This window comes from Lycium barbarum, chromosome 4 (genome assembly GCF_019175385.1).
Source record: "Lycium barbarum isolate Lr01 chromosome 4, ASM1917538v2, whole genome shotgun sequence".
Lineage (NCBI taxonomy): Eukaryota > Viridiplantae > Streptophyta > Magnoliopsida > Solanales > Solanaceae > Lycium > Lycium barbarum.
In genome coordinates, this window is record NC_083340.1 from 27569198 (window position 1) to 27586912 (window position 17715).

Consider the following 17715-nt stretch of genomic DNA (forward strand, 5'->3'; position numbering starts at 1 on the left):
TTTTCCTCTAACTTCGGAAATGTGCCTTTACTTTTTTTCTCTCGACTCCTTTTCTGGCAAGGGCTTCCCGCCACACTTCACTTTTATATTAGCATGGGAGAAAGAAATTTTTGTTATTTCAGGTGTCAAATCCTTTGAAATATCAGCTATTGGTGATGATCGGGATAGATGGTTCACATTTATAGAATGAGCCAGACGATTTACAAGCAAGATCAATGACTTTTAGTACTAATATAGAGAAGGAAAGAAGGAAAAGCAAAATCAGAGGCAAAAGCCGCAAAACAACGAAGATACAACAAAGAGCCAAAGGATTTTGCATATTCTAGATAATACTCAAAACATCTAGGCGCAAATTGCTAAAGCCTTTCTTGAGTTTTCACATTCAATTCCATTGATATCTTTCTTCAAATTTTGAAAGGGATAAGTAGCAGGGATGAGAAATTGATCCCACTGTCCACATCCTAAAAATAAATTCAAAATCTGGAAGGAAAATATTAAAATAATGAACCAACAAAAGTACTAAAGAGAGAAGGGAGAAAGTTAAGGGGAAAAACGTTAAAGAGTAAATAGTTACAGAAAAATTCCAAAAGAAGCTAACAATATCTACAATAAGGATTTCATTTTCAATTATATATTCAAAGAATGCAAATATAAAGAGTAGAGTTATGAGATTCTAACATAAAGCAAAGGTCATAATCCAAGCTCGCGAGACGGAAAAACTTCTGAATGAAAACTCTATAAACTTTGCGTCAAATAACGACAACAACAACAACAACAACATACCCAGTAAATTCCCACAATGTGGGGTCTGGGGAGGGTAGAGTGTACGCAGACCTCAAGGTGAGGAGGCTGTTTCCGAAAGACCCTTGCGTCAAATAATGAATATAAAAACAATTCTAATGGAAATTAAACCAACTCACAGATTGTGAAAACTTGAACATCAGAATTTCATTTTCCCATGTCTTTTACTCAAAAACAAAAAAAGTATCGCGATTAGGGATAACCAAACTTTTGGAGGTTGAGATATGCTCGATGCGCCAAGAGTCGCCTAATCAAAGAAGTGTTTATATGCGAGTGGAAAAAGTACCAACAGAGTAATTGGGATTATGAAATAAACAAAAACCAATACTTAATCTACATCATATGCATGTAACATGAAATTGCAAAACCCCGAAGCGGTTTATTTATTTAGCGAGCACTACAAATCTATATTGACAAATAAGTGAAGTGGTTCACCAAAATAATTTGACAAATCCAAAAAAAGCAGTTGAAATCAGAAAGCACAAATGGGTGAGACTAGAACTGACACTTGATCGTAGAGAGTGATTGTTAAACCTCGAAAGAGGAGTTCAACACAAGAATTAGCCAATAAGCTGTCCTGATAGAATCAGATGGAGATTGAATAGTAAACGGACTTTCTCAGTAAAATCTATTTACTGGAAATTGAATCAAAGAGGCCCAATTAAGGTAAATTGGCCATGGACACAAGTCTGGAAAGTAAATATTCCAGTGAAGGTGTCATGTTTTGTTTGGCTGGTGATTAGGAAAGCATGCCTAACTCAAGTTAATCTACAAAGAAGAGGTTTCCAGATTTGTTCAAGATGTGTTCTATGTGACCAGGAGGTTGAAAGCAATGAACACCTTTTTTTTACACTGTATGACAAGTTCAAACTGTTAACCTTAGTTTAACATTTATATATATATATATATATATATGCACATACACACACACACAAATAGACAAGTTTAAATCTGTGGCACATGTTCTTTTGTATCTTGGGGATAAATTGGGTTATTCCTAGCACTACTTTGGGACTTTTAAGCAGCTGGTGGAGTATGGGGAAGAGAGGTGGTGAGGAGGAGTGGTGGAAGATCATCCCTGCCTCCATCTGGTGGAGTGTGTGGAAGGAAAGGAATGCTAGATTTTTTGAAGGCAGTAGTAGTTCTATCCAGAAAATTAGGATGAACTGTCTTAGTCTGTTCTTTTTTTGGTGTAAACAGAATCTGTGGGGGGAAGTAGGTGAATTAGTTGACTTGATAGGCAATGTATAAGAATATAGGTTTTTGGACAGGGTTTTTATACCCTTTTGCTGTTTGTAAAGATCTAAACTTGGCACCTTTTTTGGGGTGCTTAAGTTTTTGTTTCATAGTAATACTATAACTGTTACCTTACCTCAAAAAAAAAAAAAAAAAAAAGTAATACAACTGTTACCTTCCTAAAAAAAGTGATTTGATTAAACAAATTAATTAGAGAAAAAAAAATTATTTGGAAAGTTAAAATTCCATATAAGGTTTCTACTTTTGTTTGGTTAGTTTTGAAGCGGGCTTGTCTAACACAAGTGGCTCTACAAAGAAGAGGTCTTCAGATATGCTCAAGATGCCTACTTTGTGGGAAAGATGAGAAACAAATGAGCATTTATTCCTACATTGTCAGATAACTGCACATCTGTGGCACATGTTCTTTTGTATCCTTGGGGTGAAGTGGGTGTTACCAAGATCAACTCTAGAACTCCTATGCAACTGGAAAATAATTGGAAGAAGGAAGGCAAAGGAAGATTGGTGGCAGTCCATTCCAGCTTGTATTTGGTGGTCAATTTGGAAGGAAAGAAACTCAAGACAATTTGAAGATAAAGCTAACTCCATCCAGATAGTTATAATGAATTGTCTTAGTCTCCTATATTTTTGGTGTAAACAAGATATAGTGGGGGAAGTAGGTGATTTGGTAGATTTTCTAGGCAATGTGTAAATTGTAACTAGCATTTTTACCTCCTGGCCACTGTTTTTGGTGGCTTGACCTGTAAAGTTTCACATCAGCATAAAAATGCTGCTACTTTTGGATGGAATACAAATGTTACCTTATTCAAAAAAAATTAATTAGAAAAAAATTGAATAGCAAAGTTGCAATCAGAAAGCTAAAATATTAAACAATATAATTACCAACAAGACCTACCCCCACAGGAAAACAATGAACTTGGAAATAAAGAAAGCCCCAAAAGATATATCTTACAGAGAAACCCCACGTTATACCCAAAATCTAAAGAATCAAGTGTTGCAAACATAATGGAACAATGGGAACTGGAAAAGACAATTAAGCGGAACTCTCAAATGTAGAAGGGAAAAGAGAAAAAAGAGGGGAAGAAGCAGTAGGAATGGAGGGTTTTTGTAGGTTACAGGGGAATTTAAGAAGAGACTCTTGGAGTCTGTAGTAAAACAGATAGCCGGTTTATTTTGTCTTTTTTTCCCGGGTCGTTTTTAGTAGAATTGAAGAAGAAATTGCAAAAAAAAAAAAGGAGAAAATAGATAAATATAAATACTGGTCATTGGATTGTGACATGTCATCTTTTATATTCCCATCTTTAAATAGATATATAGATTACTGAGTTAAAAATTGGAACAACTGTCAACAATTTCAGGATAAGCCTTCAACTCTTCAAGACATTTTAACTGGAGAAATGATCCTTTTATCCTCAAAGGATTTTCACCGGCAAGGACATAAAGAGCGTGCACTAGCTATGCTGCATCAAATGATTGAAGATGCTCATATGGGGAAGAGACAGTTTCTTAGCGGTTAGTTTTTGCTTCTTTATCCTCTCTTTTTACATCTATTGTTTGTAGTTGCAAGTTTTGCAGGTTGGGGAATAACACTTTGTTTGGATGGTTATGTATTGTTTCATAATGTATCGTATTATATCGTATTGTGTTGTATTATATTGCACTGTGTTGTTTTGATGAATACAATAGTTGGATAGACTGTATCGTTTCCCGTCGTTACATAATGTTAGACATCAACAATTTGAAGGATAAACCTACAAGAAAAGTAGGGGTACAGTGTAGAGCTATCATAAAAAGGTATGATAAATGATAAAATATGATTATAAGATAATAAGTAAAGATAAAATGAGAAAAAATAATCAAGGTAACGACGTAATAACACCAAATTGGTCGTTACATAAAATCAGGCTTTTCGTCGTTACATAACGATGGATTTAACGATACGATACAATAAAATTAAAGTACAATCAAAACAAACATTGTATTTTAACTCACAATGCAATACAGTACAATAAGTAACAACCATCCAAACATGCTGTAAAACAGAATAAGTGGTAATGCTATTTTAGTGTTTCTCTTCCGTCATTTTCTTCCTCCTCTGAGTATGCATTGCGTGTCTGTCTCTCCCTCTTTGTTGTTTATATTTTTGATTTAAGTGCATGTACAATAATATCTTATTTTTTAATGTTTAGGTAGATCCTTATGGATTTCTGTCTCTCTGTGTACTTTTTCTCTCAAGTCACGCATATGAATTTTTGGTACTTTGGAAAATTTTAGGTAAGCTCCACAATTTGGCAAGAGCTTTAGCCGATGAAGAAACAGAGAGGGAACAGGTTGAGGATGGCTCACGTTCTGACAGGAAAGGATTGTTACTGTACAACAAAAATGGAGTTCTTGGGCTTGGGTTGAAAACCTTGAAGCAGCCGACGACAACTTCAGCAGCTGGTGACAACAACATACCTTCTGGTAGCTATGATGTCAAGGAAACTGGAAAAAGATTATTTGGGCCATTCAGCTCCAGAATGACCACATTTCTCTCTCAATTTGTTCTCTACCTTGCTGCCATTGGTGACATTGTCGATGGGGCTGATACCACTCATGACTTCAACTACTTCTCCCTTGTGTATGAATGGCCTAAAGACGTAAGCTTTCTTTTTCGGAATTTTCTTACTATTTTGCGAGGTTATACTATGTGAGCTGGCAAAAGCTACTTGGAAGTCTAATAAGGAACAATTTTTGTTATAAAAACCTTGGATCTGAATTTTATTAGGTTCTCACATGCTTTAGAGGTAATGTTTGTGGAATTTAGCTAAGCAAGACCCCTCCCCTTGCAATGAAGATGGAGACATATAGAGAGGAAAAAGTTGAAAACAAAGGAAGCAACATGCTTGCTCTTAAATATTTCATCAGAACTTTCTGTCTCTCACAAAATATTTGCTAAGGTGAAATTGTTCTTATTTCTATTTGGTCTTAACTTGCTCACTTTTCAGTTCATCACTTTGCTCGCAGCTTTTAACTCGTCTTGTGTTTGAGCAAGGCAGTACTGATGCAGCTGAAAAGGCAGCAGAGATTATGAATGCTGATTTTGTCCATGAAGTGATTTCTGCTTGTGTTCCTCCAGTTTATCCTCCAAGATATGGTCATGGTTGGGCTTGCATCCCGGTAATTCCTACATACACTGATAATTACTCTGAAAATAGAGTAATATCCCCGTCATGTAGAGAGGCCAAGCCGGGGTCTTTCACTCCTTCCTCTGGGGATGCTGAATTACCTCTTTATCCTCTTCAATTGGATATAGTGAAGCATCTCATTAAGTTATCCCCAGTTAGAGCTGTATTAGCATGTGTCTTTGGAAGTTCTATACTTTATCGTGGCAGGGACACTACTGTATCAAGATCTCTGAAAAGTTGCTTTCTACAAACTCCTGATGCTGATAGGTTGTTCTTTGAGTTTGCTCTTGACCAATCTGAGAGGTTAGTTCAAACTAAATGGAGTTCGTAATTGATCACTTATATATGTGATATATGTGGGTTCTCTTATTTTTGTGTCCATTTCTTTTCATGACTTTTCTGAGCAGGTTCCCTACCTTGAATCGCTGGATACAGATGCAGACCAATCTTCATCGAATCTCAGAATTTGCAATAATGGCTGATCCCACGACGAGTGATGGTAAAGATGTACCTGAATGTAAACTTGCTATGAAGCGATTTCGTGATCATGATAGTGATGCTGAATCCGAAGTTGATGAACTTGCTGGTAGCAGTAATATATCAACAAATCCCCAGGAGACCAAGAATGAAACGAGAGGATCTTCTGATCCTTGGCATGATTCCTTAAAATCCGAAAATCCTGATCGTACTACAATTTTTCTTTCTTTTGATTGCGAGAATGAAGGCCCATATGAGAAAGCTGTGGAACGGTACTCCATCTCCTTTCTTTGAGTTTTGACCATTTCTGTTCACATAGAGTCTGTCTTGCTTGTGTCAAGCACAGGTTTTTTTTCACTGATATAACCTGTTTCTCTGGATTTCGCTTGCACTCGACAAGAATCATGAACACATTATTATACTTATCTTGTTGGTGCAGCTGAATCTTGGTCTCAGCCCCCATAGCATAACAGTGGCTGAACTATAGGGTTTGGGTGCAGGTGAGAGAAACAATGATCATTTGCAGCAGATAGTGTAGTATCTTCTGGGCTAAGGAGCAGGTGGCTCCTGTAGGCTCTTTTTTTTTTATTTGGGAAAAAATTCAGTGGGATTTTCTATGGGATGCTTCAAGTGGGGAGGGAAAAATTCACTTGGTAAATTGGGAGACCGTCACAATACCAAAGTGTTGGTTGGATTTGGGGTTAAAGATTTAATTATGTTTAACAAGGCGCTATTGCGAAAGTGGTTGTGGAGACTCGGGGCAAAGGAGAAGGCTCTTTGGAGGACGGTGATGGCAGAGACATATGGGGTCTTGGAATGGGGATGTAGGACTAAAAAAGTCACACTTCCTTATGGATGTGGGCTTTGGAAGAATATCTTGAAGGCGTGGGATGAGTTTTATGGGAATGTATCTTTTAGGGTGGGTGGCTGAAGGGAGTAGAGTTAGTTTTTTCTGTTAAGTCCTATTATGAAAAATTTTTTGGGCAGGGAGGAGTCCACTTTTTCATAGCTCGGTGTGGATTCCTGGAATACCGAGAAAAATGTGTCTTTTCAATTGAGCTTCGAGGGGAATAATCTTGATAACTGAGAAGTTGAGGGAGAGAAGAATAACATATGTCAGTTGGTGCTTCATGTATAAAAGTTCAGGTGAAGATGTGAATCACCTCCTTTTACATTGTCAGATTACGTCTTGCTTGTGGTGGGAAATACTATGTTGGTCTGGTCTTGAACGGATGATGCCATGCACTGTCAGAGAAGTATTGTTTAACTGGACCTTTAGAAGACGGAAGAAAAGACGCAAGGGAAGTTGCTCTACTACCACTTATGTGGAATGTATGGAGAGAGAGGAATAGAAGAACTTTTGAAATAAAGAAGGATTTTGTAACTTGGGAGTCGTTTGGTGCCGGGACTAGGATACTAATCCCGATATAAAATTTGGGATTACATTTATCCTGTGTTTGCTTGTTACTACAACAACAACAACAACAACATACCTAGTGTAATCCCACAAGTGGGGTCTGGGGAGGGTGGTGTGGACGCAGCCTTACCCCTACCTTTGGGTTTGATTGTTAGTATTAGACAAAAGTGTGTATAAATTTTATACCAAAATCTTGGTATTATCTATTCCATATAAGAGGTGGAACTATAATCCCAAGTATAATTCTGGATTATAATCCTAAGATATCCCCGTTTTGAACCAAATGACCTTTTTTTGGAATAACCTCTTATCCTTATTTCCTTTTGGCACACATAGAAGATTGGATGTCGTTCATAGAAAATTGTCTTTTGTAAGGTTTCTACCTTTTGGTGAACTGCAGGTGTGCGTGTCTTTTTGCCTATTGATAATCAAGTCTTATTACTCAATAAAAAATGTGGGGGAAATCTCCTGTACAAGAAGTATAGAAAAAGTAAGGAACCTGTCCATTTGAGGAGTAGACAAGTCATTCCAACATCGTTCAAACAATCTCCTATTCCTCTCTTTCCATATTACTCATATAAGAGTTAATAGGGCAATACGTATGCGCTTGTTCTTGTCTTCCTTCTCTTATAAGCCCATGTATGCTATGCCTCCTTCACAGTGCTTGACATCAACCACTGTATTCCAAACAATTCATTACCACCACCCTCACAAACGTGCTGCTAACTGAGTTAAAGAAAGTGATGTGGTTGATAATTGGGAATCAAAATGCATTTATTTGGGGGGAAGCAAATCATGGATTCAACACTAACTGCTAATGAATTTTTTTCTCTCCATTGTGAGAAAGGTGGAAGAAGGTATCCTGTGTAAGATGGATATGGAAAAGCATATGACAATGCGAATTGGTTTTTTCTTCTCAAGATGCTGAAACTAATGGGTTTTGGTTATAAATGGATTGAATGTGTTGTTTACTGCCAGATTATAATACTCATTAGTTGGGCATCCAACAGGTTTCTTTTCCCGCAGAAAGGGAAATTTGACAAGGAAATTCTCTCTCCTTTCCTCTTTCTATTGGTGATGGAAGCTTTCAGCTTGACAATAAAATGACAGTGAACGTGATTAAAGGTTTTGGAATCGGTCAAGTTGACCGAGAGCCCAGTAAAGTATTCCACATCTATGTGGACACTCATATTGTGTGATTATGAAACAATTCCCGTGTATTATTTAAAGATAATAAACAAAGCTCTTGAAGAAGGTCTTCCCATTAGCTGGTCAACAACAATATATTTTGTATGAACGCTGGAAAGTTAGTGAATGAGGTGGCAAGTATTTTAGGATTCAAAAGTATGGAAGGGTATTGTTGAAGGTCTGAAAGGAAAGTAGCTCATTGGAGAGCATTATCTTTCGTATGGAAGAAGTTCGACACCGAAAAATATTGTATTTATCAATTCGATGGAATCTGCACGTATTTAATGACACTTGTCCCAATTATGCGTTAGTCGAGAAACAATTGGACTGATTGAGACGTAACTTTTTGTTGAAACTGGTAAAGTTGTATTCTTCAGCATTAAGGATATGCTGGCTACCTCCAAGTTACAGAGCTCCTTAAATTTCTTTCAGCATTAAGGATATGCTGGCTACCTCCAAAAAGTTACAGAGCTCCTAAAAATTCTACAATTTGATCTGCATCCTCCATACATTGTTGTTTACTCCTAGAAAATAAAGATAGAATACAATTCCATTTAACTTTCTGGATGGAATTGAATCTGTTTTCAAAGCATCTATCATTTCTCTCCCTCCACACTGATTGAGATGCAACTTAATTTGTGTTAGGAAACTGTGTGAGAAAGAATATATATTTGGTCGGATGATCTATAACGACTAAAGCAAGTAATCAAGGATTAGCAGTGGAGAACCTAAGGTTTGACAAAAATAACATTTGCTCAAATAGTTATGGAGCTTCTCTACTTAAAATAGGACATGTGGCAGGATGTAATCAAAGCCTATTGCGGGACGGAAGGAGGGTAACATCTTGTAAATATAGTACATAGCTTGATTTGCTCACTTTTGATTGTATTGTAATTATGTAATGATTCTCTTTACTTTCTAAGGACATATAAACTTATCTATTTTTTAACCCCAATAGCTTGAGGGAATAATCAAGCACCGTCCTCTCTCAAGATCTCTTATTACGAGTGCAGAAGCTGAATATTGGGCTATGGCAATGGCTGTATGTGAACTCATATAGATTAAGCGACTACTTATAGAATTGCAATTTGTAGAGATTGGTCAAATGGAACTTGTGTGTGATAATCAGGTTGCTCCTCATATCGCATCAAATAAGTATTTCATGAGAAGACCAACTACATAGAAATTGATTGTAATTTCATCAGAGAAAGGATACTCTCATAAGACATGGTCACAAAGTTCATATGGTCAAATGACCAGCTTGCAAATATATTCACCAAGCCCCTTGCTGGTCTTGGAACAAGTTATATATGTAGCAAGCTAGGTGTAAAGAAATGGTACTTGGGCCTAACTCAACCCCAAAGCTAGCTCACGAGGGGAGGGTTGCCCAAGTCCATATAAGGAGACCATGTATCCTTTAATCCATCGATGTGGGACTCTTAACACCCTACCTCACGCCCAGGGCTAGATATCTGATGTGTGGACAATTTTTAATATGGGGGCCCAACATCGGAATAATGAATTGGGCGGGCCTAGCTCTGATACCATGTAAAGAAATTGATCTTAGGCCTAACTCAACCCCAAAAGCTGGCTCATGAGGGGAGGATTGCCCAAGTCCATATAAGGAGACCATGTACCCTTTAACCCACCGATGTGGGACTCTTAACACCCCACCTCACGCCCAAGGCTGGACATCTGGTGCATGGACAACTTTTGATATGGAGGCCCAACATCAGAAACAATGAATTGGGCGAGCCCCATATGTGGGCAACTTTTAATATGGGGCCTAACATCAGAAACAGTGAATTGGGAGAGCCTACTCGATACCATATAAAGAAAAGGACATTGGGCTCAACTCAACCCCAAAAGCTAGCTGATGAAGGAGGATTGCCTAAGTCCATATAAGGAGACCATTACCCATTTCACTACTGATGTGGGACTTCTAACACTTCCGTGCACGCCCATACCTAGTAAACTGGAGCGTGAACAACATAATATGGGGGCCCAACATCGGTGAACAAAGAATCGGGATGAGCTTGACTCTGATACCATGTAAGGAAATGGATCTTGGCCCTAACTCAACCCCAAAAGCTAGCTCAAAGGGAGGAGGATTGCCCAAACCATATAAAGAAGTCCATGTTCCCATCCGTTGGTCGATGTGGGACTCCAACACTAGGTACCTATGATTTGTTTCCACCAGCTTGAGGGGAAGTTTTAGAATCTTTTAAATATAAATATAGCTTGATTTGCTCACTGTGATTATACTGTAATTGTTTTTGATTGTCTTTCCTTTCTAAGGACAGGTAAACTTAGCTATTTAAACCCTAAGAACTTGAGAGAACAATGAAGCAATGTTCTCTGTCAATTTCTATTATTTCTCATAAAGGACAATGGTGTACTAAAGCTTTCAACTCTTCTTGTGGTGTAGCTACGGAAAACAGATAAGGAATCTATGGGAGTATATTCTTTTTTTTGATAAGGTAAATAATTTGTTTAATAATGGAAAAATCTCCCGTATACAACCAGTATACCAAAAAGTAGAATCTACGTCATATTATGATTCTCCACAAAAGACACACGATGTTCTATACAAATTGAAGCCTCACGAGTGCACCAAAAAGAACCTAAAAAGAGATGCTATTCCTCAAAATGTACATTAGCTATCTCCTTGAACCTCTCCTATTTCTTCCTTTCATGTAACCCACATGAGTGCTAGTGGGGCAATATCCCAAGCTCTACAATTTCTCTTCTTCTGAATTTCCAGCTGGAGATTGCCTGCTTGACTGTGCCGGGCCTCGCCATTGAGCCTGTACCAAATAACTATGGGAGTGTTTACCGAAGTGATGACACTAAAGATGGGGAATGGTAGAGCATTAGAATTTGGCAAGATAAGTAGCCAGAAATTTTTATGTTGAAGGAGTCATTTCCTGACCCATAATCTGGTCAGTAACAAAGATTGCACTTCCGCTAACTGCCTTGCTGATGGATGCTGGAACATGCAATTTATAAGAAACTTACTAGATCAGGAAATGGAAAATGTAGTGAGCTGATTGGTAAACTCGAAGGTTTTTGCTCAAGGAGGACCAACATGATTCCCTTGTGGGTGTGATTGAAATGGACGGGAACTTCTCAGTGAGAGCATGTTATGAATGGTCGTGATATAGTATACTGGGACAGTAGCCCATTGGCTATGGAACACAATTTGGAAGACCAGCAACCCCCTGTTGAATTCATCGAAGGGGAAGAATTCCACACTCACCGTTGTGCTGACCTAGCACCTTGGTGATGGCACTCACTGTAAATAAATAAGACTTAAATTACTTATCTGAAAAAAGGAGGAGGAGGGTTTTCTGTCTGAATGGTGTTATATTTTATGCACCTTAAAGTACTTCAGTTGAAACGAACATTAGCCACTTACGTCTTCCTAACAACTGTATATTCATTGCATTTTCTCACCTTCATGAAGGCATACTTTTTAGGCAACGTGTACAAGGTGTTCTAGTTCTCAAAACCTCTTTGTTTTAAATTGATTTAATCTTTTTTGCAATTTTCTATATCATGTTTTTTTTTTTTTTGGGTAATGATTTTTCTTTTATTACCAATGAAGTAAATTTATATAGGCTGAGAATTTGAAACTGCCTCAAGTTCCAGTAAGCAACTAAACAAACTAGCTAGCAACCACTCAACCACATCAAGGATTGAAATCTTTTCGTCCCATTCTGCTGACTTTGTCTTCCCATTCCTTCCCTTAATGGCTTTTTTTCACTGCAGTTGCAATTCACGGTTACTGTTTTCTCTTTGTTTATCGAAAAAAATATCTAGTTCAAGTTTTTTGTGCATCTTAACAGTGGCTAGTTGGAATAGCACAGGCTCACCTTTCACATTAATTATGTCAACAGGTTGATTGATGAAGGAAAAGTGATGGATGCTCTTGCAATTTCTGATCGTTTCTTGCAAAATGGGGCCTCAGATCAGTTGCTTCAGTTGCTAATTGAACGGGGGGAAGAAAATATATCTGGACTGTCTCAAGGTTATTCAGGAAACAATAATTGGAGCCACAGCTGGCAGTACTGTCTCCGTTTGAAAGATAAACAATTGGCAGCTAGACTTGCGCTCAAGTATGTCCATTAAGTGTCTCCTTTTCACTGTTGAGTTCTTTATTATGTGTATAATGGAAGTCATCTGGATGGGGTTACATGCATCACCTCCTCTCCCTTACAAATCTACCTGCTGCCCCTGGGTACCTACCAGGCTATCACTTGCTGAACTTTTGACACACACCAACAAAGAGAGTCAGAGAAAAGATGAAAAAGTGAGGGATTGAGAGTGAAGTGGAGAAAAGAAAACTGATTTCCCTTTTTTGACTCTATATATCTAAGTTACAACATTCCCAACCTACAAGCTCGGTGGATATTCTTACACAACCCAACCTAATGACCTACTTTATTCCGTGAATATGGTGCATGTTAGATAAATTTCGTGCCCACTATGAAGAGTACTTCCTTGACATATTGGATGGAATGAGTTTTAAGTCAATAATTCTAAGAAATGTTTGATTAATAAACAAAGAACAAGGATACATACTTTTTTTTTTTTTTTGAACTTGTAAATATGGCTTCCAACACAACATGTGTGCTTAAGATTTATAATACTGTTACCTTTCTCAAAAATGAAAAAGACAAACCTTCCTCTTATTTGTCTAAGCCTTGGTGGGCAGAGTTACCCCGTATTTGTGTTGGTGCAAGGTAGCAGATACCCAGTGGAACAGTCGAGGTGCGTGCAAGCTGGCCCGGACACCACCGTTAGAAAAAAGAGATAAACAAAATAACATAACCTGAAATCAAGGATTAACAGAACTTGTCAGAAAATTACCCAACTCTTAAATCTGGAGAGTAGTTGGACCTTCTAAGTCCCAAGTTTTACAGATATTTCTCTCTTTTCTTTGCTACTCTAAAGTGAAATACCCTTGCTCTGTAAAATTACTGTAGCATAGTTTTTTTTTTATTCCGTTTGGGTTTTGGGGGGGGGGGGGGGGGGGATAAATTCGCCTTGTATTTGTGTGGGGTTCGGCTCAGACCTCTAATATTCTTTTAAAAGGGAATAAGGGGCCGTAGTGCCCATGCCTCCTTAAACCTATGTCAAGAGCAGACGTGTCTGCTGCTTTACATTTTATTTTGTTAACAAAAGTGATTCAGTGTGAACCATCTTTGATATTTATCCAGTCTTGCTTTTTCAAGAGATCGTTCGTTCTATTAATTAATAAAAAACAACGACATACCCAGTGAAATCCCATAAAGTGGGTTCTGGGGAGGGTAGAGTGTATGCAGACCTTACCCCTACCGTGGGAGGTAGAGAGGCTGATTCCGGTAGACCCTCGGCACAAGAACAAGCAATTCAAAGCAGTACAAAAAATCCATGTCAAAATACTATAAAAAGCATGATAAAGCTGACTGAAAAGTTCTATTAATTAATTAAAACAACAACATACCAGTGAAATCCCATAAAGTGGGTTCTGGGGAAGGTAGAGTGTATGCAAACCTTATTGCGAGGTAGAGAGGCTGATTCCGGTAGACCCTCAGCAGAAGAACAAGCAATTCAAAGCAGTATAAAAAAGCCATGTCAAAATACTATAAAAAACATGATAAGCTGACTGAAAAGTTCTATTAATTAATTAATTAACTAACTTTTAATTTAGACTATTGCACAGATTGGGTGTTGCTCTGGAAGTTTGATATTTAGAAAGCTCAGCTCTATTTTTGTTTTGGGTACTCCAGATATTTGCGTAGATGGGAACTGGATGCTGCTTTGGATGTTCTCACTATGTGCAGCTGCCACTTGCTCGAAAATGATCCTATTAAAGATGTGGTATGTGAGTGCCGTAGTTTTTAAAACTTACACTTATTGCTACTGCTAGGCATTGGTTTTATGTGTGATTTATCTATATATACTTGGACTTTCCTTGGTATGCTAACTTTATATCTGTTCTCTTGATGCATTTATGGTACAACTAGGTTGTTCAGATGAGACAAGCTCTCCTGAGGTACAGCCATATATTAAGTGCAGATAACCGCTTCCACAGCTGGCTAGAGGTTATTAGCTCATTCCTTCTTTTTTATGGTTGAATTTAGGGCAACTGTAAGATCACAATGATGTATGTATTTCTAGAGCTCTTTTTCTCTCCCAGTGTTTGATTTCATCCTTGCATCTCATGTGGAGCATTTCCTTTGAATTTTTAGGTGGAGTCTGAGTGTAAAGAAGATCCTGAGGGTCTTGCCCTTAGATTAGCTGAGAAGGGAGCTGTTTCTGCTGCTTTAGAAGTGGCTGAAAGTGAAGGGCTATCTATTGAACTGCGCAGAGAGCTGCAGGGGCGTCAACTTGTGAAGCTTTTAACAGCAGATCCTTTAAACGGTGGAGGCCCTGCAGAAGCTTCACGTTTTCTTTCTTCTTTACGCGACACTGCAGATGCTTTACCTGTTGCAATGAGTGCAATGCAGCTTTTGCCCAACCTTCGATCTAAACAGCTTCTCGTAATGACATTTCTTCCCAAAACATTCTTTATTCGAGTTTCTCTGAAATTGATTGCTATCAGCATTTTAAAATTCTCCTTGCAAATAAACCAATTCATTTAAGTGTATCTTATTTTGTTGCTTCTCTGAAGGTTCACTTTTTCCTGAAACGAAGAGATAATAATTTATCAGAGTTGGAAGTTTCCAGGCTCAACTCCTGGGCATTAGGATTACGTGTTCTGGCTGCTTTGCCATTACCGTTGCAGCAAAAATGCTCTCCCCTACACGAGCACCCTCATTTGATTCTTGAAGTTTTGCTGATGAGAAAACAACTTCAATCTGCATCTCTGGTAATATGTTGTAAGTTTAGAGAATGTTTTATTTTTTTCCCTTTTGTCATTATCTTTGATGTGGTCTTGGTTTTTTTCTTGCAGATACTTAAGGAATTCCCCTCCTTGAGAGACAACAATATGATTCTTATATATGCTGCCAAAGCTATTAATGTCAGCATTAGTTCCCCTTCCAGGGACCCAAGGATTTCAATTTCAACTCCAAGAGCAAGACAGAAGACAAAAGTGGGAACACCCACAAGGTCATCATTCACTAGTAGTCTTAGTAATTTTCAAAAAGAGGCCCGCAGAGCATTTTCATGGGTCCAAACTGGAGATAAAGGTACAGCCAAGGATACACAAAGGAAGAGAAAGAGCTCTGGAGTAATGCAATCAGAGAGGGTGGCTTGGGAGCCAACTGCTGCCATTCAGGAAGACCGTGTTACATTATTTTCTGCAGATGGGCAAGAACGGCTGCCTGCTGTTGCTATTGCTGAGATGTGGATGCTCACAGGTGACCCGAAGAAGGACGAAGCTGTCCGTTCTTCTCATCGCTATGAAAGTACCCCCGATATTACTCTCTTCAAGGTATGGCTATTTTCGCTAATCAATATATTCTGCTGGACCATACCTGACTCCAATTTTGACATGGTTCTTTTGTCTCTGTTAACTGAAGACCTAGTGATTCTGATTCTTTGTAGGAGGAAAGGAACTCATGTGTTGTTCTCCCACCTAAAACTGGGTAGTTTTAATTTCTGCAGTAGCAAACCTGCTCTTCTCTGCACTAGAAAGTTTTTCTTTTTTGGGGGGGATCATGTAATTAAGAATATGCATTAGTGAGCCTTTCTAATCTGATGTGTCTGGTTACACATGACTATTTGATCAGGTGGTTTCTCATTGTCTAAGTAATGTTGTTATATGGAGATAGTTGAGCAGAAAGAATGAGGTGTGACTGCATAATTCTTGCTGATCTTAAATGGATAATGTGAATTTGGGATTGAGGATAGTTTAACATACAGGACTTGGATACTCTTATGACATCACTCCTCTTTATTATAAAAATGTGGCACGAATTTCCTGTGTCATCAAAGCAGAATTCACTTCTTGAATCTTCATGTTTATTTCGTGTGGGTTTTAACTGATACCTTTTCTGGGGCTGGATTTCGAGGTTGTCTAAATAGGAGACTGAGTTTTTTTTTTTTTTTTTTTATTTGTTGATAAGGAGACCGAGTTTTTTCTATATCTATGCTTTCACGAATTGCTTTTGGTCTTATTGTGTTCTGCACTTCAAAATACGCTAATTCAACTGCTTCTTTTTTCTATTAACATTCTTATTTTTTATACTTCGGAATTTAGGCACTGCTTTCAATGTGTTCGGATGAGAGTGCATCTGCCAAAGGTGCTTTGGACTTGTGCGTTGGCCAGATGAAAAGTGTATTAAGCTCCCTACAGTTACCTGAGAATGCAACAATGGAAATTATTGGCCGAGCGTATCATGCCACAGAAACTTTTGTTGAGGTTTCTACTTTGCACTCAGTAAAGACTAAATTAAATTATTCATGAAATTGTGCAGTAATATGTTGAGCTTTGATCTTGTAGGGCCTGCTTTTTGCTAAATTCCTCCTTAGAAAGCTTTCTGGAAGCACTGACTTGTCTAGTGATTTGCAAAGAAGTAAGGATGCAGATGATGCATCTTCTGATGCTGGCAGCTCTAGTGTGGGTAGTCAGTCGACAGATGAGCTGTCTGAAGTACTGGGACAAGCTGAGATGTGGCTAGGACGTGCTGAATTGCTGCAAAGTCTTTTGGGTTCCGGAGTAGCTGCTTCACTTGATGATATCGCGGATAAAGAGTCATCTGAGCGTCTTCGGAATAGATTAATTCTAGATGAAAGATACAGCATGGCTGTTTACACTTCCAAGAAGTGTAAGGTAGTATAGAAAGACCATCTATGTGCATGATTGTCCTCTTTGCACCATAAAGTAAATTTTAATTGGCGAACTTACTCTCAGATTGATGTTTTCCCTGTGTGGAATGCATGGGGGCATGCTCTGATTAGGATGGAGCGCTATACTCAAGCTCGTGTTAAATTTAAGTATGTAAAAACATATCATTTCCTATTCTTTGTCAACCACCAATAAAAACCTATTTTTGATTTCTTATCTCTGTGCTTTTTTAACTTTTTGACAATGTCTAGGCAAGCACTTCAATTATACAAGGGTGATGCTGCAACTGTTATAATGGAGATTATTGGGACCATTGAAGGAGGTCCACCAGTGGATGTTTCATCTGTTCGTTCCATGTAAGATAGCAATAATTTTTGTACTGTCTTTTTGGTGATTTAGCATTAGAAAGAGATGAGATATCATATCTGCAAATGCTGGTCCTGTTCTTTCTTTTATACATGCTGTTAAATATCTTTGTTTTCTCAAGTTGCTTTAAAGCCAATTAACAACAATTTGGGGCTAGTGCTATATTTATAAGATGACACTGTTAAATAACATCCTAGATTTATTGTGGGGTTTCTAAAGGGATTTATATTTTATAATGCACCGGGCTACTCCATCCATTGCTATAA

At 38.1% G+C, this 17715-nt stretch overlaps 1 protein-coding gene across 4 annotated transcripts in view; it reads left to right on the top strand.

Moving 5' to 3' along the window:
* The window catches only part of LOC132635683 (uncharacterized), a 77481-nt gene that overhangs the window by 38533 nt on the left and 21233 nt on the right, over positions 1-17715 (top strand). For all 4 annotated transcript variants that reach the window (XM_060352179.1, XM_060352177.1, XM_060352176.1 and 1 more), the window contains 14 exons: positions 3414-3567; positions 4330-4694; positions 5062-5525; positions 5630-5971; positions 12204-12422; positions 14079-14169; positions 14316-14393; positions 14541-14831; positions 14963-15160; positions 15245-15727; positions 16496-16657; positions 16739-17068; positions 17150-17232; positions 17335-17439. In XM_060352179.1, the coding sequence (XP_060208162.1) occupies positions 3414-3567; positions 4330-4694; positions 5062-5525; positions 5630-5971; positions 12204-12422; positions 14079-14169; positions 14316-14393; positions 14541-14831; positions 14963-15160; positions 15245-15727; positions 16496-16657; positions 16739-17068; positions 17150-17232; positions 17335-17439 (3365 nt within the window). The remainder of the gene's footprint in view (positions 1-3413; positions 3568-4329; positions 4695-5061; positions 5526-5629; positions 5972-12203; positions 12423-14078; positions 14170-14315; positions 14394-14540; positions 14832-14962; positions 15161-15244; positions 15728-16495; positions 16658-16738; positions 17069-17149; positions 17233-17334; positions 17440-17715) is intronic.